Source organism: Martes martes, assembly GCF_963455335.1.
Source record: "Martes martes genome assembly, chromosome: 12".
NCBI lineage: Eukaryota > Metazoa > Chordata > Mammalia > Carnivora > Mustelidae > Martes > Martes martes.
The window spans coordinates 79,584,486-79,611,373 of NC_137900.1; the positions used below are offsets into that span (position 1 = coordinate 79,584,486).

The following is a 26,888-nucleotide window of genomic DNA, read 5'->3' on the forward strand; positions in this document are numbered from 1 at the left end:
CTGTGCAAATTCTCTCTTTTCAATCAGTCCTTTCCCCACACCCTGTGTTACCAGCCAAAGAAAGGAGACAGTGAGAAACAAGAGCAGCTAGTCAGAGTAACAGAGTGCATCAGGGCACTTCAAGTTCATAGAATCTCTACACGGAATGATTATTTTAGGGCTTCTCTACCCACTCATATTACAGCACAAAGAACTGAAGCTCTGGGGATAAATGACTTGTTCAAGGTCACAAAGGGCCACAGCTGAGATTTCGAGATCCTGGCCAACATGAAGTTCTCAAGCTGCATTGGAGTTCCCAACCTCTCCCCCACCCTATCCTTCTAAGGCATCATTTTTTTTTTTTCCTTTCTGGAAGTTTCCCCATCCTTCTCTGAATCTACAGAGATGGGTCCCCTCCCTGATGTTACAAAATATATAATCTCCATCACTCACGGGCACCATGACATAGAATGCCCCCTGATATCCCATGAGTCATGGAACTTTGAGCTGGTAGGGTCATCGAAGGTCATGCCTTACTTTCAAACTCTCATATTTTTTAGCACCCGAGTGTAGCTGAAGTTCCTTTGAGAAATGTTCTCATTGGGTTGATGATTGCTGTATTTCTCTCTAGGACCCTGCACCATGCCCTACATAAATGTAACCATATGTATGCCAATGCATTATTTGCCAATATGCAACTACCAAGAACGTAGATATCTGGTAGAACGGGATTCCAGAGTCAGGTCTGCCATTTCCCCACTGTGTGACCTTGGACTAGGAAACTGACCTCTCTAAAAATGCTTCCTTAATCTGTAAAATGTGGATAACAGAAATGCCCACTTCATACATTTTATGTGAATTAATAATAAAAGTCAAGAGTAAACCTCTTAGCACCTCATTAAAGATTTAATAGCCATTTGTTATCCCTTGATCACTTTCAAGGAAATTCACTTTGTTAGTGCCTGACTTATAATCAGATTCTAAAGAAGAGACCCAGACACGGAAACTTGGGGGAAATTTCAGCTCTTGAGGTAAACTTCTATCTACATAAAGCATGCTGTAACATGATGGGAGACAGGCTTTATCAATAATAGAGCCAATAACTCAAACAAGAGAGGCAGAATGGAGGGAGAGAGGGCCAGGTATGCAGGGGACTTTGGTGACTGGGGATGATAGGCAACATATGCAAAATAACCTTGAGGTCCCCCAACTAGACCGACAGTAAAATGGGAATTCTTTTATTTGGCGGCTCACCACCCTTCCCGCCCCTCCCCCTCCCCCCCCCTTTAATGCCAGGGACATTTTCCAACCACCACCTCTGGGTCCACAACCCAAAGCATGGCCCGAGGGCTTTGGCAGACACTATCACCCCCTAGTGGCAGTTCCATACACCCCACTATTGGCAGGATTTGGCATTTACTGACTGCACAGGCAACCGTGCCCCTTGCCATCTCCAAATCCCTTGAACTAGCCAGGAAGTAGTAAAAGACTCGCTCAACACACGGGAGACAAGCACTAGGCAAGGTTGTTTAAAAGGTCTGGGGATGAAATGACAGGACGGAGCTACCCTGGGACCTTGGGAAAGATAAGGCCACAAATGACTCATAGTACCCCCCACCCCCATCCCCACCACACACACACACACACACACACACACACACACACACCGGCCCTCCTTTGCAGCCAGCCTGGCCCTCCCAGAGCTCATTGTGCACTCCATGTTTACGTGCAAACAGTGGAAGACCAACACAAATAAAAAACCCACGTCTCCCTACACAGCTCCTGCTATACTCGGCCATCTGGTGACTACCTCGCTAGCCAAATCCCCGGAGGGAGCGCCTTGAGCTGCCAGTCCAGGGCGCTGGGGGGAGAAGGAGGAGGCGGGACACAATTCCCTACACACTTCCAAAGGGCTCGGAGCTGCCAAGGGGGACAGCAACCCCCCAGTCCTCAGCAGGCAGTCCCCAGCCGCCAGGCTCAGCTGCTGTGCGTCAGAGAAGGCGGAAGGCTCCAAGTGGAGGGCGCCAGGGGACTCTCCAGCCCAAGCTGAAGCCCCGGGGGATTCAAGACTTCCAGCTCCTCACTCAGCTTGCCGCGGCTCCCAGGAACCCTCTCCTTCCTGAAAGCCAAAGTTTAAAAAGGCAGCGATTGCCAGCTTCTGGCTGTAGCTAACTGGACCCGATCCTCCACATCCTCGGGGAATTGGAATGCTCTGGGGGTCCTAGCTCCCAAGTCCTGCCATACCCAAGAAGCCCCGTTATGCCCTTATTTGAACAGCCGTTTAGTAAGATTCCCACTCCTGACCTCTCGGGACACCCTGGAGTAGAGAGATCACGAGGGTGGAAGAGGAAGCGTGGTATTGGAAGTGGTGACCAAGGCAGCCCTCTGTGGCTCTGGAAGGACCCTTCCCTTCAAGGAGGCGACAGGACTTAGCCCTGAGCCCAAGGTTAGCCTTTTGCCCTAAGGAACCCCATCTCCACCCTCATCCCCTTCCTTGGAAATGGGTAGGCCCACAGGTGCACGTGGGAAGAGATAGTGGGGTGTGTGTGCGTGTGTGTGGTTGAGTGTGTGTGTGTCGCACGCTAGACGCGCCGCCGCGGGAAGTCCCCAGGGCACCTGCAAGGCGCTCTCCCGCCGCGCCTCCCGGAAAGCTCAGCCGGCTCAGGTTACAGCCAGCTGGGAAGAGCCCGGGGGCCAGAAACCCGAGGCGCAAGCTGCGACAGCTAGGGGGCCTGGGGCTCCCTCAGATCTCCAGAGGCGGCCAGCGTGAAAGGGAAGGGGGCGACGGTCACAAAAAATACATGAAAAAATATTATGGCTCCCAGGAGAGAGGCTTTTAGTCTATTGATTAGGCTCTGGGGCTTCTCAGGCAAGCGAAGAGTTAACCTCGGAGGTTCAAGTCGGGATCCCGAAGGCGCTTCGCCCGCGAGATGCCAAGCCGAGCCTGATTCCGAGAAGGCACGGATCCGGGGAAGAAGAGCTCGGAGTCTCCGGGCGAGCCCTCCGCGCCTTCCAGGCGCTGTTGTTGGCCAGACTCCGACAACCAATCGCGCCCCGCGCCCCCAAAAGGGGAGGAGAGCGAGCGATTCGCGAGCGCGGGAGAGCTAAGGGGGAACATTTTTGTAAACGTTCTCCGAGATAATTAAGCTATCAATTACCCGGGTGGGAAATCAGCCGCGCTTCCCACAGCTCCTCGCAAGGGCCGACTCCTCCGGGACTGGCGCTGGGAACCAGCAGGCAGCAAGCTGCTGGCGAACTTTCCGATTAACTTTTCCATTTGAGCCCCCACCCCACCCCCACCCCTTCCCGCTTCCCTTCCGGGTTCTCGCCTTTAAGTTATTATTATTAGTCCAATGACTGAGCTGCGAGGACAAACCTGCTCTCCCTGGGAGGGGGACAGAAATGAGACTGCGACGGGGGGCTGGGGGGGGCGGATCAGAGGATCTAGAAGTGGAGACCTTGGGCTCAGAAGCCCACTCTTCAGAAATCACTCAATTCTCCCCAGCCCCATTTCACAGATGGCCAAAACTGAGGCCCAGAGAGGGGAAGCGACTTGGCCAAGGTCACGCAACCCACACGGAGACCGAGTTTATGCGGGTTGCGTGATGCCACACGGAGCTTCTCCGCTCCGATTGTTCAGGAAATCTGTCGGGAAGAGCCGCGCCTCCAACTCCGAGGCGAGACTGAGGGGGCGGTAACCGCGGGCCGCCAGTGACCGTGCCCCGAGCAGCGGCGGGCGGCCAGACCACCCGGGTCCCCAGCTGCAACACACTCAGCCATCTGGGTTTTCCGGCGTCGGGGATGGATCACGGCAGAGCTCAACGCGTGGTCTGAGAGACGGGGGGACAGGTCCCCACTGCGGAGTGCTGGCACGCCCCCGAGCTCCCGCCAAGCGCTCTTGGGGACCTCCTGCCCGTACTGCTTTCCAACCACCTGTACGCCCTCCGGGCCCCTCGGCTGCCCTCTCCCAACCCCAACCCCGCTCGGGGCAGCCCGGGGCGGGGATCCCCAGGGCGCCCCCACCCGTCCGGCTTCACTTAGGGGCTCCCGGCTCCTTGGGATCCCGCGTGTGCCGGCGCCCAACCTTACCCAGGGTGAAGAAGGGCAGCTCCGTGTTGTCCAGGTCGTCTTGCACCGCGATGCGCCCCGGCAGCTCGTTACGCACAAAGAGCAGGAGGCGCGACTCGGCGGCGGTGCCCGCGGGGCCGGCGGAGCCCGAGGACGCGGCGGCGGCGGCGGCTGCTCCGGCTCCGGCTCCGGCTCCGGCCCCGGCCCCGGCCCCGGCCCCGGCCCCGGCCCCGGCGCGGGCGCCGCTCCAGCCGATGTCGCTCTCCCGCAGGGCGGGCAGCGTGGACACCGTGACGGTCTTGAGCCGGCACGGGCTGTCGGGCTCCCGCGAGGCGGCGGCGGCGGCGGCGGCGCCGGCCAGCAGCGGCCGCGGCGGCAGCAGGAACAGGAACAGCAGCAGCAGCGGCGGCGGCGGCGCCGGGTGGAAGCCGAGCCTCAGCCGCCCCCGGAGCCCCGAGCTGGGGCCGGGGCTGCGCCGGGCGCCGGCGGCGGCCATGGCGGGAGGGGCTGCGGTGCTGCGAGCGGCGGCGGCGGCGGTGAAGGAGGAGGAAGAGGAGGAAGCGGCGGCGGCGGCGGACGCCGGAGCGAACCAGGACGCCGGAGCCGAGGAGCCGTGGGAGCCGCTCGCCAGCAGCCCCCAGCTCCCGGCTCCGCCTCCCGATCGGCCCTGGACCGCCCCCCCGCGCCGCCTCCCCGGGCCCCGCCGCCCGCCCCCCTCGCCGGCTCCCCCCAGCAGACCCCGGGCGTTCCGGAGGCTCCGCCCGGCCTCGTGCGAATCCCAGTGGCCCCCTCTCCTCTCCCAGGATCCCCCGAAGCCACCCTCACAACGTTCTCCAACCACACCGCCCCTCTCCAAATTCGCAAGACTTAAGGACCCCTCGCGCCTCCTTTAATTCCTCCGGCTCAACCCAGCTGGGCCAGCTTCACCCCACCCCTGGCTCAACCCTCAGGCTGCACCTGGGGGCGCGCCTTCGCCCTGCGGGGCTCCAAGCCCCGCCCTCCTGGGGGTAGGGGGCGCCTCTTAAGGGCCAAGACTGAACTTTGTCTCCCCACAAGCCCAATGGCAAGTCCTGTACCCTCTTCTCGCCCCTGAAATAATTCCTCGTGATCCCGGAGCCCCCTCTTCACCCACTTCCCCACCACTCACGTATTCAATCCCCCGACGCGCCAGGATCCCACCTCTCTCCCCCACCCAGGCCTCCGCGGTGGCATTAAATGCTTACAGACTGAGGGGTGTCCCATTCCGCCCTCTAGCCCCCCCAGATTGACTCTGGCCGGGAAGCTCTGGTCCCCTAGCTGCCGCCCTGCAAGCCCGCCCACTCTCGCGCTTGTATTTTGGGTCCCTACTCTGAGCTTGGAGCAGCTCTACTTGGCTGCTTCTGTTCTCTGTGTGAAATTCCTGAAAAGGGTGCGAGGTAGAGACCTACTACTCTGTTTCTGGCTCCCACGGGCTCCTACACCCTCCGCCCCATCCAGAGGAAGGGTCTCTTCACCAACTCTTTACCCCAGTCCTTCTCCTAGACTGAAGTTGATCTGTGAACCTAGGCCCCCGGACAACAATGGCGGTCTTTGGCCTTGGGCTGATCCTGTCCGACCCACTTACCTGGGATTCTCCAGGGAGCCCTCCCCCTCTGCGGGGACCCAGTGTTCCAGCAAACCCCCTTCTCCAATCCCCTCACCTTTCTTCATCTCTCCTAGTTCTGTTTTTTCTTTCATCTCTCCCCTCATTTTATTCCTCCTCATCTTGACTTTAATCTTGTAAATATTTCCTCCCTATCATTTCCGGCACATTCCCCATCTCTCCATGCTGCTGGCTCATCTGCACTTTTTGTGGGGTCTCTGGGTGCTAACTTCTCTCTTCTTAGTTTTTCCTTCTTCTGCCTCTTTTCTCCTTTCTGTTTTTAACTCTTCACATGAATTGCCTCTTTCCCATCACATTTTATTTACTGTTTTATGACTTGGATAGAGGCAGAAGAGTGAAAAGAAGGAAAAATCAAACCCTATGTTGTGACCTTGGACTTAATACTAGCATTCCCCAAGTGCTAGGCAAGTATCTATGTTAGCTTTTGTACATAACCATAACCCAATGGGATGGGTATTAGGATTCCCATTTTTCAGATGAAGAGACCGAGATCAGGAGACAGGGAGATGAAGGGAGTTCCCAAGGTCATATAGCTACTGAGAAAAGAGCTGAGATCTGAACTCCAGGTTCCAAAGCCTTGGCTGTTTCTATTAAATCATACTGTCCTCAGTGACCTTGGAAAAACTCACCTATCGAAGATGTGAAAGGCCTATCTGCATGAGTGCATTTGGGTCTATTTCAGCTCTGAGGTTTGTAAGGTATGCTTCTCCTGTCTCAGTTTACTAATCTGTGAACCCAAAAAGGGGGGGGGGGTGGAATCTGGCCTTTCAAGTCTTCTGATTCTAAATCGTCTCCTGCCTCTCTGATGCCTGCTCCAATTCATTTACTCCTCCAAAATATGTCGTCCTGCCTCCCTCAGTCTCTCCTTTGTACCCTTACAATCCGCCACTATCCTCTGCAATGGGGCTTTCTGATTCTCTATGCCCCTTTCTTCAAATATGCTGACATAGTCCATTTATAGAAGTGCACACCAGGAAAAAAGGGCTCCCTTATGTAAGGCAGAGTCTGTGCAAGTCCTTCATGGACCTCTGGTACAAAGGCCTGTCGAATGTGACCAACACTTTCATTCATTCATTCACCACCAAATATCCAGGGCTCCTACCAGGCGCTATATGGGGATGCAGAAATGGATAAACACAGCACCTGCCCTGCCAGGGTTTATAATGATGGGGATGTGGGGTGTGGGAATGGGATGAGCACAGAAATACCTCAGATAAAAGGCAGGCAGGCACACACATGTTTTTAATGAGGTATTTTGAAACTTGTGCTTGGAGAAATCAAAGAAAGCTTCCGAGAGGAGGTGGCATTGGAGTTGAACCATGAAGGACTAGAAGCTTGGGGCAGGCATTCCCAGTTAAAGTTGGCATTTGGCATTCTTTGTGACTGTTTGGCATGTGAACAAATCCCTTCCCTACGTCACAGGGTGCTTCACTCTCTAAGGCACAGCCCACCTCCCACAAGGAGGCTAAAATTTCCAGGTAGTCTCAGCTGCTCCACAGCTAGGACTTGGGCACATGACTCAGAACTCCCCAATCAAATTCCCCCACCCCAGAGGCTGGAAAGGAAACTGGAATCAGGCAGGATCCCCTTGAGAACCAAAGTGGCGATACTTGGGCCGGTTACATCCAGATTTTATTGCTAGAAGAAATGGGTTTTAACAGCACTGGCTTGGAGCACAGTGTCACCGGTGTCAAGAGCATCAACTACCCTGTGTATGCTTGACAGCAACTGCAACAAAGTTTCTCCAGCAGCCAGTTCTGTGCTGTGATTTGAATTGGTGCTCTTGGCTTCATGGGCTCTGCCCAGATCCCATGCCCCCCACCCCGCCCCCAGAGATTCTAAGTAATCTAATATCACTTTACTGAATTCTGTTTCTGCTTGAATTATCCAGAAGTGGTGTCTGTTGCTTGCAACCAAGACACCTGCCTGAGAACACAGAAATTGGAAACAAATGGAGGGCAGCGAGGGCAGAGCCTACGAAGGGAAAAGGGGGGAGTTCAATGAGGGGGAGAGGGAGTAATTGAAGACAAGACAGAAGAGACAGGCAAGGAATTTGCTGTTCATTTTGAAGAGGACCAACTCTAGCTAGGCGGTAGTGTCAAATCTGGCACGATCACAGGAAAAGAACTCCTATTTCTGAACACATACTCGACAACTTCAAAGCTTTATGTGGTCTCTCCGAGCATGATGGTAGCAATCCCTGCCTTCTGGTGGTAGTGGGGCTTCAGGAGTCATTATGCAAAGTGTATAGCATTCTAGGTGCTCAATAAATTATAACTGCTGCTTTGATGTGTCATCCCAGCGACATCTGGGGTTAAGTTTTGTTATCCCCATTTAATAGATGCGGAGTTTGAGGCTCAGGAAAGCTAAGACACTTGCCTTTGACATTTATCAAGTGGTAAAACACAAAGGGTTCTGACTCTCAATCCCTGGCCCCGCCACAAGATAAGGCTTCCTCACTTCTTCCAAGTAGTGTGACGTCTCTGTTCATACTCCACAGTGTCCTGTCTCCTGGTGATGGCACCACTCTTGTCCCCTTCAGCTTCTCTCTCGCCTTCTCCTCTCCCCTTCACTCAGTCCCATTTCATTATTGATTTAATTAGCTACAATCCATTACTGATGTAACTTACTGTCCTCTAGGGTACCCTTGTATCCCAATCACTGACTCCACTGGTCTGAAATTCCTTTTCATCCTCCTTCCCTGTCCTCTCAGCAAATCCTTCTTTTTCCATCATCTTTCAGATTTTCCCTCTCTGAGTTTTATAGTTTTGTAACATTTTTTTCTTTAGTCCCCCTACCCTATCCTTCATTCTGCCTCTTTCTTCCCTTTCCTTTCCTTTTCTTTCTTTTCTTTTCTTTTATTTCCTTTTCTTTCTTTCTTTCTTTCTTTCTTTCTTTCTTTCTTTCTTTCTTTCTTTCTTTCTTTTTTTCTTTCTTTCTCCTCTCCATACCACATGACTGAGGCAGCTTAGCATAATTGGAAAAGCAGGGATTGGGGAAGAAGACAGGCTTCGGTTTGGATATCATCTTTGCTATTTATCTACTAGGTCAAGTCCATTAATAGATTCCCCTACTAGACCTTTCATTTCTGCACTTGTGAAATGGGGAAAGTAGTACCCACTTCTCAAGATCATTATGGGAGGGGCGCCTGGGTGGCTCAGTGGGTTAAAGCCTCTGCCTTCGGCTCAGGTCATGATCCCAGGGTCCTGGGATCGAGCCCCGCATCGGGCTCTCTGCTCTGTGGAGAGCCTGCTTCCTCCTCTCTCTCTGCCTGCCTCTCTGCCTACTTGTGATCTCTCTCTCTGTCAAATAAATAAATAAAATCTTAAAAAAAAAATCATTATGGGAATTAGCTGAGATCACATGTCTGAAAATGTCTAGTCTATATTAGGTTCTCATTAATGTTCTGAGTGAATCTAAACATCTTACGGCTTCGCCCTCACTCTTTTCCTCTTCAGCCCTGTCTGACAAGTCCCTCACCACCGCCACCCTGTTCTAGCCATAGGTATCTCTTTTCTATTCCCAGAATGTTCCAAGCTCTGGTTGCCCAGTGTTTTCACACAGCCTCTTTCTTCCGCCTGGAGAGATCTCCCTCTAGACTTCACCTTGTTACCTTTTACTTACCTGTGTCAGCTAATAAAACACTTCCCTTAAGATGACTAACCACCCAGTCTAAGCTAGCCAGAGCACTAACATAGGGTAGAGATGCAAAACAAGTATATTGTCAGTGAACAATCGCATACTTATTGGCTTTTCACTCTAAGACCGTTATCGTACTAGGCACTAATTCTGCAGTGAAGAAAATTGCATCCTTCCGGTTTTCTATGATGAGTACATTATCCTCCCTCTGTCCATGTGTGTGTCCCTCCCTCCCTCCTTTCCTTCCTTCCCTCTTTCCCAGCTTTCCATGATTTAAGTAATTTTTTTCAAGTCCTTCCCCTTCCCCAGCTTTCCATGATTTAAGTGTTTTGTTTTTGTTTTTGTTTTTTTTTAAAGTAAGCTCCATACCTCGGGTAGAGCCCAATGCCGGGCTTAAACTCGAGACGAAGAGATCAAGACAGCTGAGATCAAGACTGTGACGCTTAATGGATTGAGACACCCACGTGCACCATCAAGTAATTTTTTTAAGTCTTTCTTCTTTAAGCCTTGAGATGATCTCTCGAACACACACTCCAGCTCAGGAGGAAAGCTTGCTTGTACCTCCTGCTCTGTCTCTGCTCTATCTCAACTCCATCACCCATCCATCCTTCTCGGACCCACAAATCCCCACCATTTGTTTTCTCTCGCTTCCGTCATCCCCCTCTGTAACTCACGTTGTTCCTCTAATCCCGCCTTGCTCGCTGCAGCACGGTGACTCCATTCATCACCTGACATATTGTTTCTTTTCCTACCCTTCAGCCGTGTCCCCCCAGACGCTCTCTTGCTATAGCTCTGCCAGCCCCTTGAGCCATGCGGAGCCCAGCTCCATCCGCTGGTAGAGGATCAATTAATTACAAGATTAAGGTCAATCTTGAAGCTTTCCCTTCTATTGCCGTTTTATCCAAAATAGATCAATGTAAATATACCTATCACTGCTGCTTGTTTCTTCAATTCAGATACCTCTCTTCGATTTAAGATCAAATTCTTTTCTCTACCACTTCCTATTTGGCTAATTCTGAGGGATTTACAACATCTGTGAGCCTTCATGTCCTTTCCCTTAAGCGGGGCCGTGGGACGATTGAAGAAGTCAGCTGGTGTAAATGGAAGCCCCCGTGCTCTCTGGCACGTAGTGGGTCCTCAGTAACAGTAGCTTGTTTCTACCCGCAAATGTCTATTTACTTGGTCCTTCTGTTACTTCTCTGTCTCTTTGTTTCCAACTCTCCATTTTTCATTTCCCTGTTCAGAACATTTCCACTATATCTCATTTAGAGCAAACTTTTACCATTGTCTCTAACTTCTCTTTCGTGAAAAATGAAAGAATATTTTAATCACCGTTGTCTTTCTTCATTTCTACTTGCATCTGTTTGACTGATTTCTGCTTCAACCCAGTACTTCTCTGACTCTTTCCCTTAACAATTCTCAAATTTATTATCTTTTTTTTCTCCAGCTCCTACTTTTCACTACCTCTTTCTCTCCCTGTCCTCGGTCCTCTAAATCATCCCCTTCTTGTTCTGTGATTTACTGCAGTCATTTCCAACCCTTCTTGTACCATCCAGTTGAAAATCTCCCAATCCTCCCTGAAAATCTCCATCTCCTTCCTCCTTTCACATTTTCTGTTTCACGTCCCCTCATCCTTCATGATTCATTTACTTGTGGCCCCACCTCTGTTTCTCGTTGCGTACTTAATCATTTAACCTATTCATGCTCCCTCCCTCCTCTGTTACACGTATCGTCTTTAATCATTAACACACATTAACAGGTGATGTTGCTTTGGATCTCTTTTGTTACAAATCTTACTACTGGTGTATTTTCAGAATCCTCTTTCCAGGTCCCACTGGCTCTTCTTGTCTAGAATCTTTTTGTCTCTGGGACCCTATCTGGGGGGGCAGGGGAAGCCTTGCAGTATCTGCTCTATATTTATTCAACTGAACTGCTAACCTGGTGCATTAGGATGTCTATTACTAATGAAAAGTATAAGCTTTCTTCTCTGCTGTAGAATGCCAGGTCATTTTCCTTTCTGCATCACATTATTTTACTATTTTACTATTATATTACTATATTACTATATTTTTACTATTATATTTGAGCTGGTGCTGTCAGCATAGTGTCTATTTCCACAGCATTATCTGGGTGCCGAGTATCAGTTAGGCATACAGTACATTTTTTTTCTTACGTAATTCTCAAAACCACCTGTGAAGTTGGGATTTTGAACCCCTGCTTCACATGGGTACGATTGGGAAGGCTTAGAAAATATATGGCCTCATATATGCTGGGTAATGACATCTAATAAAGTCTTCCTAACTTCTTCGGGTAGAACTGGCCCCAGTATGCAGAGGGCAAGGAGGGAGTGAAGAAAGACACAGATTGATAGGTGGCAGTGTTAATAAGCAAGGGAACTTAAATATGAGCCTTGTCTCAGGATGCCACAAAATAAAGAGATTTCCATGCCCACCTGCCAGAATCTTAAAGTTCATATAGAGGTCTTAACCGGGTTCAGCCATATACCATCACGTGGTCTCAACAACCCATTGTTCTCTCAAGTCTGCATCCTCGAAAGAACTCTGGCTATGGAATAGTGGGCAGGATGTACATTTCGCCGGCAGGGCTGGAGGTGGGGAGTCGCCAGATGCCCCAGGTCAGATCACAGCCAATGGCAGGTCATGTCCTCCAGATGACTTCCTCCAACCACACAGTATAGTATAAAGGCTTAGAGTGTCCATATTAGTGTAACAGGGATGATGGAAACCATTTTGCAGGAGTGCTATTTAATATTTGTCTTTCCTGCTAAATTATACTTGCCACCAGAAATCTTGCCAATCTTGTTGCCTGCCACCTGGCATGCGTTAGGCCATCTTTGATTATTTGTTGAATGAATGAATGAAGGAATGAATATTAAAAACACAATCTCTTGCATAAGACAACGCCAGTTTTGAATTTCAGCTCTGCCTTTAATACCTGTGTGACCTTGAACAAGGGAGGAAGACAGCAACTTTCTTCTCACAGTTTCTATCTTCACATTTGTTGGTGCTTGTTGTTTTTGATTTTTAATTGATATTATTTAACAACCTTCAGGGCCAGACAAAACTAGGGTTCAAAACCCAGCTCTCCCAATTGCTAGCTAGGATGCCTTGGGCAAGTGACTTTTCTCTTCAAGCATCACTTCTTTATGTCTACAATGGGAATGATACAATCTCTCTATTACACTCCAGGGCAAGTGCTACTTGGTGGAAGATCTGAGGTGAAACCCCAAGACTGCCTGCTTTCATGCACATTTCATGCACATTTCGTGACAGCAGAGGTCTCACTGCTCTGACTTCTGACTCCGTGGCCCCCTTTCACTGTCTTTCTCCATTATCATTAGGAGCTCATGCAAACATAACTCCCAAGGCCTAGCCCAGATGTATCTGAGAGGCACAGGACATCCCCCACTCCTGACCTACTTACCAAGCTATATTTGATGACTATTGTATGATAATCTGCAGACTCAGCAAGGCTGGGGCTCTGCAGGCTCCCTGTGTCTCCGTGCCATGCTAGAGAGGCTTCCAGCAAAATCTCTTGGAAGGCCCTCTTCCCAGCTCTGGGCACTACATGTAACAATATACAATATATGTAAGTTTTTTGTTTATTTGGTTTTTTTACAGACAAATAAAAAAATACTTAAACTCAAAAAACCTTCCTTGCTCCCTCCTTCCCTCCTACCACCTCTCCCTCATGGAATACCATGAAATACTCTGCTCCAGCAATGGACAAGACTAAAATGGTCCCTAAACTCATGGAGCTTGCAGTCTAGTCAAGAGATAGACAAGAACAAATAATCAAAAATGAACGTAGGGGAGGAGGAAATGGGGAGTTGCTATTCAACGGGTATAAAGTTTCAGTTATGACGGATAATTAAGTTCTAGAGATGCGTTACACAACATCTGCTGTGCCTATAGTTAACAATACTGTATTGTATACATAAAAATTTGTTAGGAGGGTAGATCTCACGCTAACTGTTCCTAACACAATAAAACAGAGAATATATGACTGAAAGGGTTTAAATATTCTGTGATGGAAAAGAATAGGGTTCTATGAAGTCAAATAATTTAAGAGTGATTAATTTATATGTGAGGACCAGGCGACACATCTTTGGATAAGTAGGAGTTGGAATGGCCAAGGGGATCGGGGGATTCCTGGCAGAGGAAGCTACAGGCACCAAGGCCCTGAGGAAGAACTTGGTAAATTCTAGGAGCCAAACATTTCAAGTCATGTGGCTAGAGAGTAGAGAGGGGAAACCAGAAAAGGATGCAATGAATCTCAGAAAGTTAGTATGGCTTAAATTATTCAGGTGTATGTAGGCCATGGTAAGGAGTGTGGAATTAATTCTAATTTAAATGGAAAGCCATGGACAACTTTCCATAAGAGGATGGCATAGTCAGATATACATTTTTAAAATGCTACTCTTGCTGTAGGTACAGAATGGCTTTGAGAAGCACAGGAGAGGATGGCAGGAGTCTACCACGGACTCTAATCACAGCCGTCCAGGTGTCAACCTCTCCAGCATGCAGGCTTTCCCAATAGGATCTTCCGCACCATGAGATCCTATAGCTTGCACAGACTGATAGTGGGGAACTCATTACTTCCATTCAAAACTGGTTCTATCTTTGGTTGGCTGTGACCAACAGAGTGTGTTGATTTACATTTTTCTTGTTGAATCTACCACTTATGGATTCACATTCCAAAATTTGGTGGCAGCTCGATGAGGCAACTTTCATGAAAATTCTCCAAGTATCTGAAGGCATCTACTGTTTCCTCTCTTTCAAGGAATGACTGTCCTGGCTACTTCCACTATTCTCTACCTGAGATTAAAATAAAAACAGCAACAATAATAATTAACAACTTCCAGTTACATGGAATGTTTGTACATTCATCAATATAACATTTGACCTCTATAACCTTGTGAGCCAGCAGGACAGGAATTTTTAGCTTCATTTACTAGAGGCAAGAATAAAATTCAAAGATGTGATTTACCCAAGGTTGAGATGACAAGTTGGAAGAATCGGGTCCTGAATCAAGTCCTAGGACTGCTGCTCCAAGCTTCTTTCCACCTCTGAGCAAGAGTCAGCATAGATGGAGGGTAAGCTCATGCATTCTGGAATCAGACTGTCTAAGTTCAAATCATGATTGTGATATTTACTGTGTGATCTTGGGGAAATTACTCAAACTCTCTGAACTTCAGTTTTTTAATCTCAGAACTACAAAAATACCTACCTCATAGAGCTGAATGAGCTAATAGATTAAAAGCATGAAGCACTCTGTCAAGCCTATACTAATAATCAATAAATATATAATCAATAAATGTTAGCTGTTACAGCACCCTAGACCCTCTTGGCCAAAAGCAACACTGGCAAAATAGAGGTTTCTGTGGGTTTAGTACAAGGTATCCTGATGTAAAATATTAACTCTGCCATCATGAGAAGGTATTTAATCAGTGACTTGGTTCATCTGTAAAATGGGCATAAGCATACCTAGCTCACAAAGTTATTAATTAAAGGAAAATTCTATAAATCGTAAGAGAAATCCCTTAACACCAAGAATTAGTATTCAAGAAATGTTAATGAAACTCCTTTCTGCTTTAACATTTCCTCTAGAAAGACTTTCCTGATGCCCCAGGCGGGGTTAGTCATCCTCTTTTATTCCCCCTTTGCACTTTGTAACTACCTAGAAGAGAGCACAGATCCTGGTACTTTAAAAGCACCTGCCTGAGTAGCTCAGCCGGTTGGGCTGCCAGGCTTCTGGCTTTTGATTTCTGCTCGGGTCCTGATCTCGGGCTGTGGAATCAAGGCTTGCATGGGATTCTCTCTCTTCCTTTCCCTCTGCCACTCCCTTCCCCCTGTTTGTGCTGTCTTTCTAAAAAAATGAATTAAGTAAGTAGGTAATAATAATAAAAAAAGTATCTGCTTGTTTGTCTTTACCTTTAGAATGGAGTTCCTTGATGTGCCACGTACTGTTCTAAAGCCCTTTGTGAGGAATTTCAGCATCGTCGTATGAACTCTAGGAAGGAGCAGTGTTATCGTCCCCTCGGGAAACTGAGGCTTGGGAGGTTAAATTATGCATCCCAGATCGCACAGCTGGCCTAGAAGGGGTGTTCAATTGGTCCTTCTTGTTGTCCAGGTGTCGGTGCAAACGTCATCCCTGGAGAGGGGACTTCTGTGACTCCCTACTCTAAAGGACTCACCCATTCACCCTCATTTCCATGTTGACATCATTTCTGAGGTGACAGGATGGAAAAGCAGGAGGAAGCTTCACAGGGGAGATATACTGCACTAGTGGCATTAAGCCTGAGGTCTGAGATACCCACTAAGATTCACTGGGAAAAAATAATACTTGAAAAAAGTGTAATGTCTAGTATTTATCACCTCAGTCTACTGGTAGTTCGTTCTCCCTGACATCTATGGAGATCCTTAGGAGCTAATAGATTGTCTAACACCTACCTCGCAAAGCACTATGTATTCTTTTTTCTTTTTTTTTTTTTTAAGATTTTATTTATTTATTTGACAGACAGAGATCACAAGCAGGCAGAGAGGCAGGCAGAGAGAGAGGAGGGGAAGCAGGCTCCTTGCCAAGCAGAGAGCCCGATGCGGGGCTCGATCCCAGGACCCTGAGATCATGACCCAAGCCGAAGACAGAGGGCCAACCTACTGAGCCACCCAGGCACCGCGTACTCTGTTTTTCTTACTGTTAGTGTTCTTACCTGTTACTCTCTAATTAATTTCTGTTGCCCTAGGTCTTATGTAACCTATTAGCATGGTATTTAAGCTTCAAGACAGTCTTTCTGATCTACTCTCTCACTATTGTTTCTTCCTACAACCTATGCCCTTATCAAAATGGTTGTCCCTACTACTCCCTGCGCACCCTCCAGAATTCCTGTTGCCTCTGTCTAGGTTATTTTTCCCTAACTAGCATTCTGCACACCCATCCAACATTCATCTGTCAGGGCCATTTCTGAGTCTCATCACATTCTTTAAATATATAATAGTTATTTTTTTTCCTTTACATGTCCTTATTCTTTGCATAACTTATTTATAATATAATATATTTTTTTAAAGATTTTTTTTATTTATTTGACAGACAGAGATCACAAGCAGGCAGAGAGGCAGCCGGAGAGAGATGGGGAAGCAGACTCCCCGCTGAGCAGACAGCCCGATGCGGGGCTCGATCCCAGGATCCTGGGATCATGACCTGAGCCAAAGGCAGAGGTTTTAACCCACTGAGCCACCCAGGCGCCCCTATAACATAATATTTTTAATCATATATGCTATTTGTATGTAAGGGTGTGATACTTTAGGTTATTGTCCAGCAAATATGTATGCCCTTCCTCCTCTCACAGTGGGTAGAGAGACTTCCCCAGAACGTGTAGGTGTTGAACTTGACCATGTTGATGAGTGAGACACTGGCAGTCACAGTATGTGCCAAGACTATTAAGTCAGGCTACCTCTTTGTACTTCTGCCTATGGAATGAGAGGAGTATGTGCTGTCTAACCACCCGGTCCAAGTAGCATGACAGGAGAACAGAGCTGGACCTAACTCATGATTTGGAGACAAGCCTAGCCAAACCAGCCTAAATCAGGAGGTAACCTTCAGCTGTTTGAGTGAGAATCTAGGATTGCCATTTCAAGCCATTGAGTTTTAGAGTGGCATTATTACACAGCATCACTGTGGTAACAACTGACTGATACAAAGTCTTAGCTCCTTTCCTACACTCTGAGTGCCTCAAAGTTGATAGAGACAGTCTGATTCCTCTAGTTTCACTCATGCAAAGTTCCAAGGCACAACCCTAATATGTGTTTGTTGAACAAATGGATGGAAGAATAAGTGAATAATTAAAGAGCTGTAGAGAGAGATTCAAGAATTAAGGAGACTAATGTACTCATTAGTTCAACAAGAATTTACCGAATACTTATTTTGCATCAGGCGTTGTGTTAGAAAACACAGCATTCATTGCTAAACAGACCAGACTTGGCTTCTGGATGCTCCTAGGTGGCGTGGGAAAGCTTGAGAACCAGGGATTCATAATGCAGTCAACGTGCAAACTCTGATTATCCTTGAATCACATGCGAGGGCACCAAAATAATCAGAGAAGTGATAATGGATAGAAAAGAGCAGAAGATCCCTCTCTCACTGCTGATTCCCATTATCTCAGGTTAAGAGCAAATCCCCAGACAGATGGGAGAAATTTGCATCCATTTGAAGAAAATGAGTCATAGAAGCTGACCCAAGGGGTAAAAATGAAATTTATAGGGATAGGTATTGCTTGGTCCTTTTCTGATTGCTGAATGACACCTCTGTCCCTTTCCACTATTGTGGAGAGGCTGTCAGCAGGCTGAGCCTAAATGCCATTATCATCTGTAAATCAAAAACCTGAATCCATGACAGGCTAACCTCAATGCCCTTTACTGAGAGCATTTCTGATTATTGAGCATTTCTGTCACACTTTCCTCCCTAGCCCACCTGCTCGATCCGAAGGAGTGGCTCTGGGAACAAGCTTGTGGCTGACAACTACCAGTTCATGGTGGAAGGAGCTCCAGGAATGAGGACCAGACCCAGAATTCCTAAATCATGGAATTCCTAACTCATCAGAGCCAAGACTAAAGTCCAGCTTCCCTTGCTTTGGACACCAGCCACGAGGAGGCCAAATCCATCCAGCTTGTGCTTTAATATCACCCAAGATTTTGTGGTGTTACTGTCTATGTTTTGAAAGAGCAGGTGGCTCGGGCAGATGGACTGAGAGAGAAAAGGCAACTTTTGCAGGGCTTGAACGACGGCACTCCAAAAGGAAATGCATGCCTATTTCCAAAACAGGACCTTTCAGCTTGAAAGATTAAGGTGAGACTTTTTACTACCTTTCCTAAGTGACACATTGACATGATAGCAGATCCTAATGAATATTGCAGGCATTCCACCCCCCCGCCCCCCGCCAAGAAAAAGAAATACCCACTTTTAGGTCAGGTAGACTACTATCAGCAGAGATCGATTTTCTAATCACTGTGAAATTTAAATGTGATAACGCATGTACAGCATATGGTTCATTAGCGTATGGCAGCAAAAACAACAACAATAATGGTCACATCTATTTATTTTTTATGATTTTATTTATTTATTTGACAAAGAGAGCAAGAGAAGGAACACAAGTGGGGGAGTGGGAGAGGGAGAAGCTGGATTCCTGCTGACCAGGGAGTCCAATGCGGGGCTCTATCCCAGGTCCCTGGGATCATGGCTTGAGCCTAAGGCAGACACTTAACGACTGAGCCACCCAGGTGCCCCAATAGCGACATTTATTAAGGACACACAATATCCCACGCAGTGCACTAAATGCTGTGAAGGTCTCATTTCAATTCGCTCTTTCAACAACTCTAAGAGCTAGGAATGGTAGAGAATCGCTGTTTAACATTTGAGGAAATGAAAGCTCAGAGAGGCAAAATTCCATGTCCAGAGTCACTCAGCTAGTATGTGGTGGGACCAAGATTTGAACTCAGGCAGCCTTATTCCAGATCTCTGGTTATAACCACAACTCCATAATCAAGATTAGATGTACAATAGGGGCACCTGGGTGGCTCAGTGGGTTAAAGCCTCTGCCTTCGGCTCAGGTCATGATCCCAGGGTCCTGGGATCGAGCCCCACATCGGGCTCTCTGCTCGGCAGGGAGCCTGCTTCTCTCTCTGTCTGCCTCTTTGTCTACTTGTGATCTCTGTCTGTCAAATAAATAAATAAAATCTTAAAAAAAAAAAGATTAGACGTACAATAAATGAAAGCTATCATTGTCATCATCATCATTTTCTTGATCATAATCACAATAATTAGGTAGTGTAACAAGAGAAGTCAATGCATGAAGGGAGTTCTCTGGATGTTCTTACTGAAAGACACCACGGATTGAAAAGTAAAGATGCAAGTTTACTTTACTTTTCAAGTTTACTTAAAAAGTTAAGCTGTAAGAATCCCCAGTTCTCAAGCAGAGTCGCCCGGGTGGCTCAGTCGACTCTTGGTTGATCAGGTCACAATCTCCTGGGTGGTGAGATCAAGCCCCCCGTGGGGCTCTTTCCTCGGGCTTTCTGCTCAGTGGGGAGTCTGCTGGAAGATTTTCTCCTTCTGGCCTTCTCCCCGCCTTCTGGTATGTGTGCACCTGCTCTTTCTCTCTAAAAATAAATAAATACATTTTTAAAAAGTTAAAAAAAAATTAAATGTGGCCTTTGGGGCCAAAGGGTAGGAGACAGGTAAAAAGGAAGGCAAGTTCTATGAGTCCAAAAGACTTGCTTCTCACTTCCCCGTACGGTGGCCCACACGAGGTGCCCTCTGACTCATTTGAGAACTGGAATATAGTGTGGATTATATCAGGCCCCGTCCCCTGTCTCTCCCAGTGACTGCAACCTCTGCCAGGTGTCTTTGCAGGTGCTCTTACTAAAGAAGCAGATTTGATTTCCCCTCCTCTTGAATCAGAGCCTGGCCTTGTGACTGGTTTTGACGAAACGAACGAGGCAGAGGTGACAAGGGACCAGTTTTGAGCCTTGCGTGTTGCTGCTGGAGGTCTTAGGCTTCTGCAGTCCCAGGAGAAGCACGTGCCTGGGCTCGCCTACTGGTCTCAGAAGCAGGATGACAAACAGGTAGAGCTAAGTTGCTACAACCGAGCTCAGCTTCCAGCTAAATCGCAGCGGACGGGCGACCCCATGCACGAGCCTCGCCCAGAGAGCTGAGCTCCAATCAACCCTCTCCTCTGTGAGCACTAATAATAAATCATTTCTTTAGGCCACTGCATTTTGGGGTAGTTTGTTAGGCAGTGAGAGGTAACCAGGACAGCAAAGGGTCATGCATATTTACGCCCAGGAACGTGGCAGTTGAGTAAAGAGTAGCTCCCTTTCAAGCCTCCTTAATCAGAAGAGTCTCAGGTCCTGCCAGTGAAAGTCCCCCAATGATACGAAGATCCTGGGGCACATAGGTGGAGAGAGCCGGCTCAGGGACAGCACGTAGCCATGCCGCCCCTTTGGCTCCTCATGCAGGTGGGGGACGCGCGTAGACACTGTGGAGCATGAAGCTTCGCCATCGACCCGTGATGGCCTGACAGCCTCAGAGCCGGTTTTCCTAGAGTGATTATTTCCATTGCCACAGCTGGTGATTTCTATGTCAAAGTTAGTTCCCCTCTTCGCTCCTGATTTTTCATTTCTCTAAAAATGACAGTATCTGATTTAGCTCTTGGAAGAGGGCAGGGCGTTTAGGGAGGGATGGAGGCACGGAGGAGAAAGGCAAGGGAGGAAAGGAACAAACTGCCTCCCCCAGAACGGGCTCGCCGCGCATAAAGTGCTAATGAAATTCGAAATAACAACAATAATTATGCTTCCAAGGCCGAAGCCTCACATTTCTTACCATGAATATTCATCTCCATGTTATCTTTCGAAGGAATAAAAATTGGGTGAAACAGTAATGTGCCTGTCGGGTTTTATTTTATTTTATTTTTTAAAGTTCTCCTATTCTATTTTTACCTGGATGCAGGTAGGCCCCTGGTTTGATAGAGACCGCATTCTAATAGTCTTTGTAGCTGTGATTTAAGTCTCACTGGGTGGCCAGTACAGACATCGTCAGTGGAAGATGCTTAAAATGTCAATAATAATGTAAATGAAAAAGAATGTGCTGTTCAATGGCCACAGGTGGAATTCACTTTGACTTTGAGCTTGGCAGCCAGGAGTCTGGACAAGGGAATCCGATGCATCTTTTCTTAACCGACCCAGAAGGTTAGGAGGTGATCTCAATAGAGGGGTGAAGCTTGCTGTCTGCAGTGCTCTTTAATTGCCTTCCCCCCAAGCCCAGAAGAACATCCCTGCAGCAGCACACATTACACGGCCTGGAAAAGTGTATATACAATGTATAAGTCCGCTCAGGCTGCCTTAACAAAATTCCACAAGCTGGGTGGCTTAAACAACAGAAATTTATTTTTCTCACAGTTCTAGAGACTGGAGGTCCAAGATCAAAATGCCAGCTGGATTAGTGTCTGGGGAAGCTCTGTCCTTGGACTGCAGATGGCTGCCTTTTCTCTGTGTCCTCACATAGCCTTTCCTTAGTATGTGAGTGCCGGCAGGGTGACAGAGAGAAAAAAGAGATCTCATTTTTTTTGTTTGTTTGTTTATTTGTTTTGATTTTATTTTTGAGTAATCGCTACCCAACATGGGGCTTGAACTCACAACTCTAAGATCAAGAGTTTCATGCCCTATCGACTAAACCACCAAGGTACCCAACCCCTTCTTCTTATAAGCCTACAAATCCCGTCTGATTAGGGCCCCACCCTCTTGACCTTATTCAAACTTAATTAGCTCCTAAAGGCTCTATCTCCAAATACCACTACACTTGGGGGTTAGGACTTCAATCTATGCATTTTGAGGGACACAATTCAGCCCACAACATACAGTGTGGTCAACTTTCTCTGCAGACACTTACGAAGGTTGCATGGTTCCCACTGTCACCAAGGAGGGAAAAAAATGGCTCATAGCACCCTGTTATGATGTAATCGCTGGCCTATATTTCAAGGATGAGAGTCAGAATGTCAGCACTGATCACATCGCTCCGGAGGGGGTGATAGAAGTGGAGGAGTGAGACAGGAATCACATGCTTTAACAAATCCCATGGGAACAACCGGGCCCAGGAGTGGTGAGACAGAGGGCTTCCTTTGCCAGTTCTCTGGAAAGCAACCAGGGTTGTCTAAGTCAGCAATCAGAGAGCCCCAGAGACAGGAGAAGGGCCTTGGGGAATTGCTGAGTGCAGGTGTGCCCTGGGACAGGGAGACACCCAGGTCAGTAGGCTGATGGGGTGAGTATGGGAGAGAAAACTTAATAAGATGGTAAATGTTGGCACGTTAAGACTTCCGCAGAAATAAGTCTCATCATGTCACCCACAATTTTGCTTACAAACCTTCAGCAGCTTTCTGGTGCCTTCATACTAATGGGCTCAAGTTCTGAACTTGGCTGTGGTTTCAACAAGCTCTTCCTGTCTTTTGGGATGACAGTCACAGCTAACATTTAGGGCATGCTTATTTCAGAGAGTGGCAGTTCTGAGCCTTCTATACATATAGACTCACTTAATTCTAACAACACCCCCTTTTAAGTTCTCCTATTCTATTTTTACCTGGATCCAGGCAGGCCCCTGGAAGGTAGTGACTATCCTCATTTTACCGATAAAAAACAGAGTTCTTGAAAGTTAAGTGGCTCAGCCAAGGTCACATACCTAGTAGATAGTCAAGCTGGAACTCCAACCCAAGGCATCTAACTGTAGAGCCCATGCTCATAAAATTAGAGGATACTCTTTCTTCATGCACTTTATGTGACAGAGTCTCTGGCTTTCTCCCAAAAATGTCCTATATTTTCTGCTCCTGGGGTGTTCAATCTCATCCCATTCTCTGCAGATCCCAACGCTCATGAATATGCAAAGCCAAGTTCAAGGGGTGTCTTCTCTGTGAAAATTTTCATGGTGCCCCCTGCTGTATGTGGTACCTCCCAATTCATATCCCACTGAGCATTTTATCTGTTCTTCTCTTGTGGTGATTACCATTTGGGAACTAAAAAGAAAATTAATATGACTGGGGTGTAGCATGTCAAATAATCATCAGATATGGATGCATCAAAGCTCTGCCACAGGCTGTGAGCTCCACAGAGGCACGGGATCGGTATGTTGGCACACCCCCCAGTGCCTAGAACAGTGGTCTGCACTTAGTAATTATATCAAGTGAGATTAGGTTCAGGAGAAATTAAGAAAAACCCAAAATCAGTGAATTTAATAGGACAGACCTCTAACTCTCTCTCTCTTATCGATCTGGAGTCATCAGGGCTATTTTAGCAGTTCCATAGTCATCAGGAACCCAGATTGCTTCAACTTTTTGCTTCTTAATCCCTAAGGTGTGGCTCTGATCTTCATTGTCCAAAAGGGCTGCTTGAGTTCCAACCATCATGCTTATGATCTAAGTAGTAGGACAACGTAAGAGGAGACTTTGAGGAAATGCAATACAGCAGTTCTACTTCTGTCTGAGGGGTGATACTTAGTTACACAGGCACTCCTAACTGCAAAGCAGCTGGGCATGTCTTTGTAGTCATTTAGTTGGAGGTATGGCCTTCCAGGTAAAAAATGGGAATCATGCAAGGAAGAAGGGATAAATAGCCGTTGGAAGCAACCAGCAATCTTGTCATAGTAGGTCTTCTGTAAATATTCAAAAACTATTTCTTGAAACCTGCTCGGTGCCAGTCCCTGCGTGAAACATAAGGACACAGGATTCAACAAGAAAGCCAAGGTCCCTGCTTGCTATGAATTTATGCTTTAGATGGGAAGATGAATAAAACATGACTTACACAAAATTTGTGTTGGAAGCTACCATAGGGTGAATCCAGGGTACTACGGGGGCCCTGAGTAGATAAGACTTGGACTGCCTGTTGGAATAAATTGTTCGCCTAAAAATTATAAAAGAAGCCTTTCTTTTGTTCCATTCTTGTGGGAGTAAATGAGCAAGGGGAGATCCAGGGGTGCTGAGGGAATGTAAGTTGGGGGGGAAGACTGTGGCCAGACCCGTGGTATTCTAAACATGGCAGCCCACCTGTTATATTTGGACAAATTACTCACCATCTCCAAAACTTAGTATCTTCAACCCATACAATGAAATTATATTGAGTCTTTCATAGAGTTTATGGGAGAGCTGATATGGTACACAGTAGGTACTAAATAAATGTTAGCTTTTTTATTGGAGGCAAAGGGATCTAGCCACAATTACCACTTTGCACATGCTCTTCCATTCTTGCTTTTGCCCTCCAACACCAGCCGGACCCCTCCAACTTCCACACAAGTCAGTTTTGGACAGAGCTGAGATTGAATTTGATTTTTTTTTTTCCCTCCTTGAATTGACATAAAGGGGTCTGTCCCTTAATTACTAGTCATTGCCCTTCACACACAAAAAAATGGTAACCCGTTCAGCCCATCAAAGCATGCCCTTTGAAATGCTGAACTAGACAGTGAACAGAAAGTATCTGCCAAGAGGCGTCTTTTCTTCCAGAGATAAAAGCAACTTGAAATGTATGTAAGTCGTGCGCCCTTGTTAATTAATCAGGATTCGCATTAAAAGCTTAAACGTCTTTGATGCAGGAAGCTCGGGGAGCCGGAACCTTTTTTTCTGTTCTATAGAGGGGAGAGGGGTCGACAGGGCAGCCTGAGGAGGTGTGTGTGGGGACGAGAGGGGGTCACTAGCCTGTTGCTAGAGGACAGTTGTAACAGGCAGGGAGGGGATGCGCTCTACAGTAAGAAGACCACCACATTCATGCAGGTTTCGCCCATCCACTAAAAAGCACCGCAGAGCTCAGGACTAGCGACGCTCCTGACACAGCCTTCTTCCTAAGGTCTGTTTGTTCAACGGGAGTTTCTACTAGCGACGTCTGTTCATTCATGCAACGTATGATTAGTGGCTTTCTGCTACGTGTCAGGTTAGGGATGAAGGACTGAATAAGAAACAGTCCCTCCCTTCAGAAGGGTCTGGTGCCATGGCTCTCAGATGGTGTTCTGTGCCCCCAGGGGATATTTGGCAAGGTCTGGAGACATTCTTGGTCATCACAGCGGGGAGAATGTGATGTGGGCATGGAGTGGGTAAAGGCCGGTTGTGCCGCTAGACACTCTACCATGCACAGGACAGCCCCCACAACAGAGTTATCCAGTCCAAAATATCAATAGTGCTGAGGCTGAGACAGCAGGAGAGACAAACATTTCAACAAGCAATTTCAATAAAGCATGATAAGAGCCCTGTCCTAGCAGGAGCAAGTGAGTGAGTGTCAGGAAAACCTCCCTGCAGAAGTGGTATATAAGCTGAGACTTAAAAAATGAGTGAGAGTGGAGGGGGGTGGGCAAGGCTGGGCAGGGCAAGCGGAGGGAAAAGCCTGTGAGAATTCAAAGGCAGGAGAGCAAGGAACCCGTAAGAAACCGACCCACCCGTCTGCGTAGCTGGGAGGGAGAATGAGAAGGGAAAAGGTTGCCGAGGGAGCCTAGCAGGCTAACGGGGGCCGGGACTTGTGAGCTGCGCTGAGGAATAGGATTTTATCTGAAAATTATTGCAGAGTCACTGAAGGATTTTAAGCCCAAATGTGATATAATAGAAATCTATTATAGAGAAATACATTGCTAGACACTGCCCTGGGTCCTTGGGAGGAAAAAACCAAGATTGCCGGGACCGTGACCATCTGATAGAGGAAAATACAACGAGGTCAGAGAGTTGTGATACAAATGACCTGTAAAAAAGAGTTGGGGCAGATTGGTTTCTAGTTACCAGGCCAGGAGAAATCAGTCCTGTCTGATTCGGGATCCTCCCAACAGAGCCCTATACCCTGGGTGACTCAAACAACAGTCATCACTCAGCGTTCTGGACGCTGGAAGGCCACGGTCAAGGTGCTGGCGGACTCGGTGCCTGGTGAGGTCCTGCTGTGTCCTCACTTGCCAGAGACAGAGGAAGAGAGAGAGAGAGAGAGAGAGAATTCGAGAGAGAGCAAACATGCATCCTTTGGTCCCTTCAACCTCTTATAAGGGCCCTGATCTCCTCATGGGGGCTCCACTCTTAGATTTTATCCAAACCCAACTATCTCCCAAAGGCCCCACTCCCAATTAGCCTCACGCTGGGCATTAGGGCCTTATCATATGAATTGTGAGAGAACAGAAAGATTCAGTCCATATCAAGTCCCATTTGGGGATCAAAAGGAAGAAGGGATCTCCACGTCGGCCCCAACTGGGGAGGTGTTTCATAGACTGCGGGGCAGGGGGTTCGGAGCTGATGTTGGGAAACATGAATGAAGAAGTTGGTTTTTGCTTACTGTTTACTTTTGTCTGGACTATTTTTCAATTTCTTAAACGCGTCAGATTCTGTCTTGCCTCCCAATTGGGCTGCTTGGAATATTCTGCCTTCCCTTCCTTCTCAAGCATACTTTCATCCCAGCCTTCCGGTCTCAGATTGGACATCAGCTTTTCTGGGAATTTCTTCATGGATTCCCCAGTCTAAAGACTGAGCTTGTTTAACTGTCTATCATGCTCTTAGATCATAACCTCCATGAGGCAAGGAACATGAATTGTGCTCTGCTGTATCTCATGACTTAGCAAATCCTAGCAAATAGAAGATGCTTGCCGACAATTTATTGATTTGACTTGCAGTTGGGAGCCGGGAGAATACAAAGACAGTTGGATATCGGAGGAATGACACAAGGTCAGGGTCAGGGTTCAAAAATGAGGCTGTGAATCAGGGAGATTCAAATCAAAACCACATTGAGATACCAGTTAGAATGGCCAAAATTAGCAAGACAGGAAATAATGTGTGTTGGAGAGGATGTGGAGAAAGGGGAACCCTCTTAGACTGTTGGTGGGAATGCAAACTGGTGCAGCCACTTTGGAGAACAGTGTGGAGATTCCTCAAGAAGTTAAAAATAGAGCTTCCCTATGACCCTGCAACTGCACTACTGGGTATTTACCCCAAAGATACAGATGTAGTGAAAAGAAGGGCCATCTGTACCCCAATGTTTATAGCAGCAATGGC

At 47.5% G+C, this 26,888-nt stretch overlaps 1 protein-coding gene across 4 annotated transcripts in view; it reads right to left on the reverse strand.

Annotated features, from left to right (window-relative positions):
• Positions 1 to 4,558, reverse strand: part of ASTN2 (astrotactin 2) — a gene marked incomplete at its 5' end in the record, with an annotated part of 861,701 nt that extends 857,143 nt beyond the window's left edge. For 3 of the 4 annotated variants that reach the window (XM_080820161.1, XM_080820159.1, XM_080820160.1), the window contains one exon: positions 4,069 to 4,543. In XM_080820161.1, coding sequence (XP_080676287.1) covers positions 4,069 to 4,543 — 475 coding nt within the window. Of the gene's footprint in view, positions 1 to 4,068 lie in introns of all 4 variants that reach the window. The other variant, XM_080820162.1, reaches the window with a different exon arrangement.
• Between the last annotated feature and the right edge of the window lie 22,330 nt (positions 4,559 to 26,888).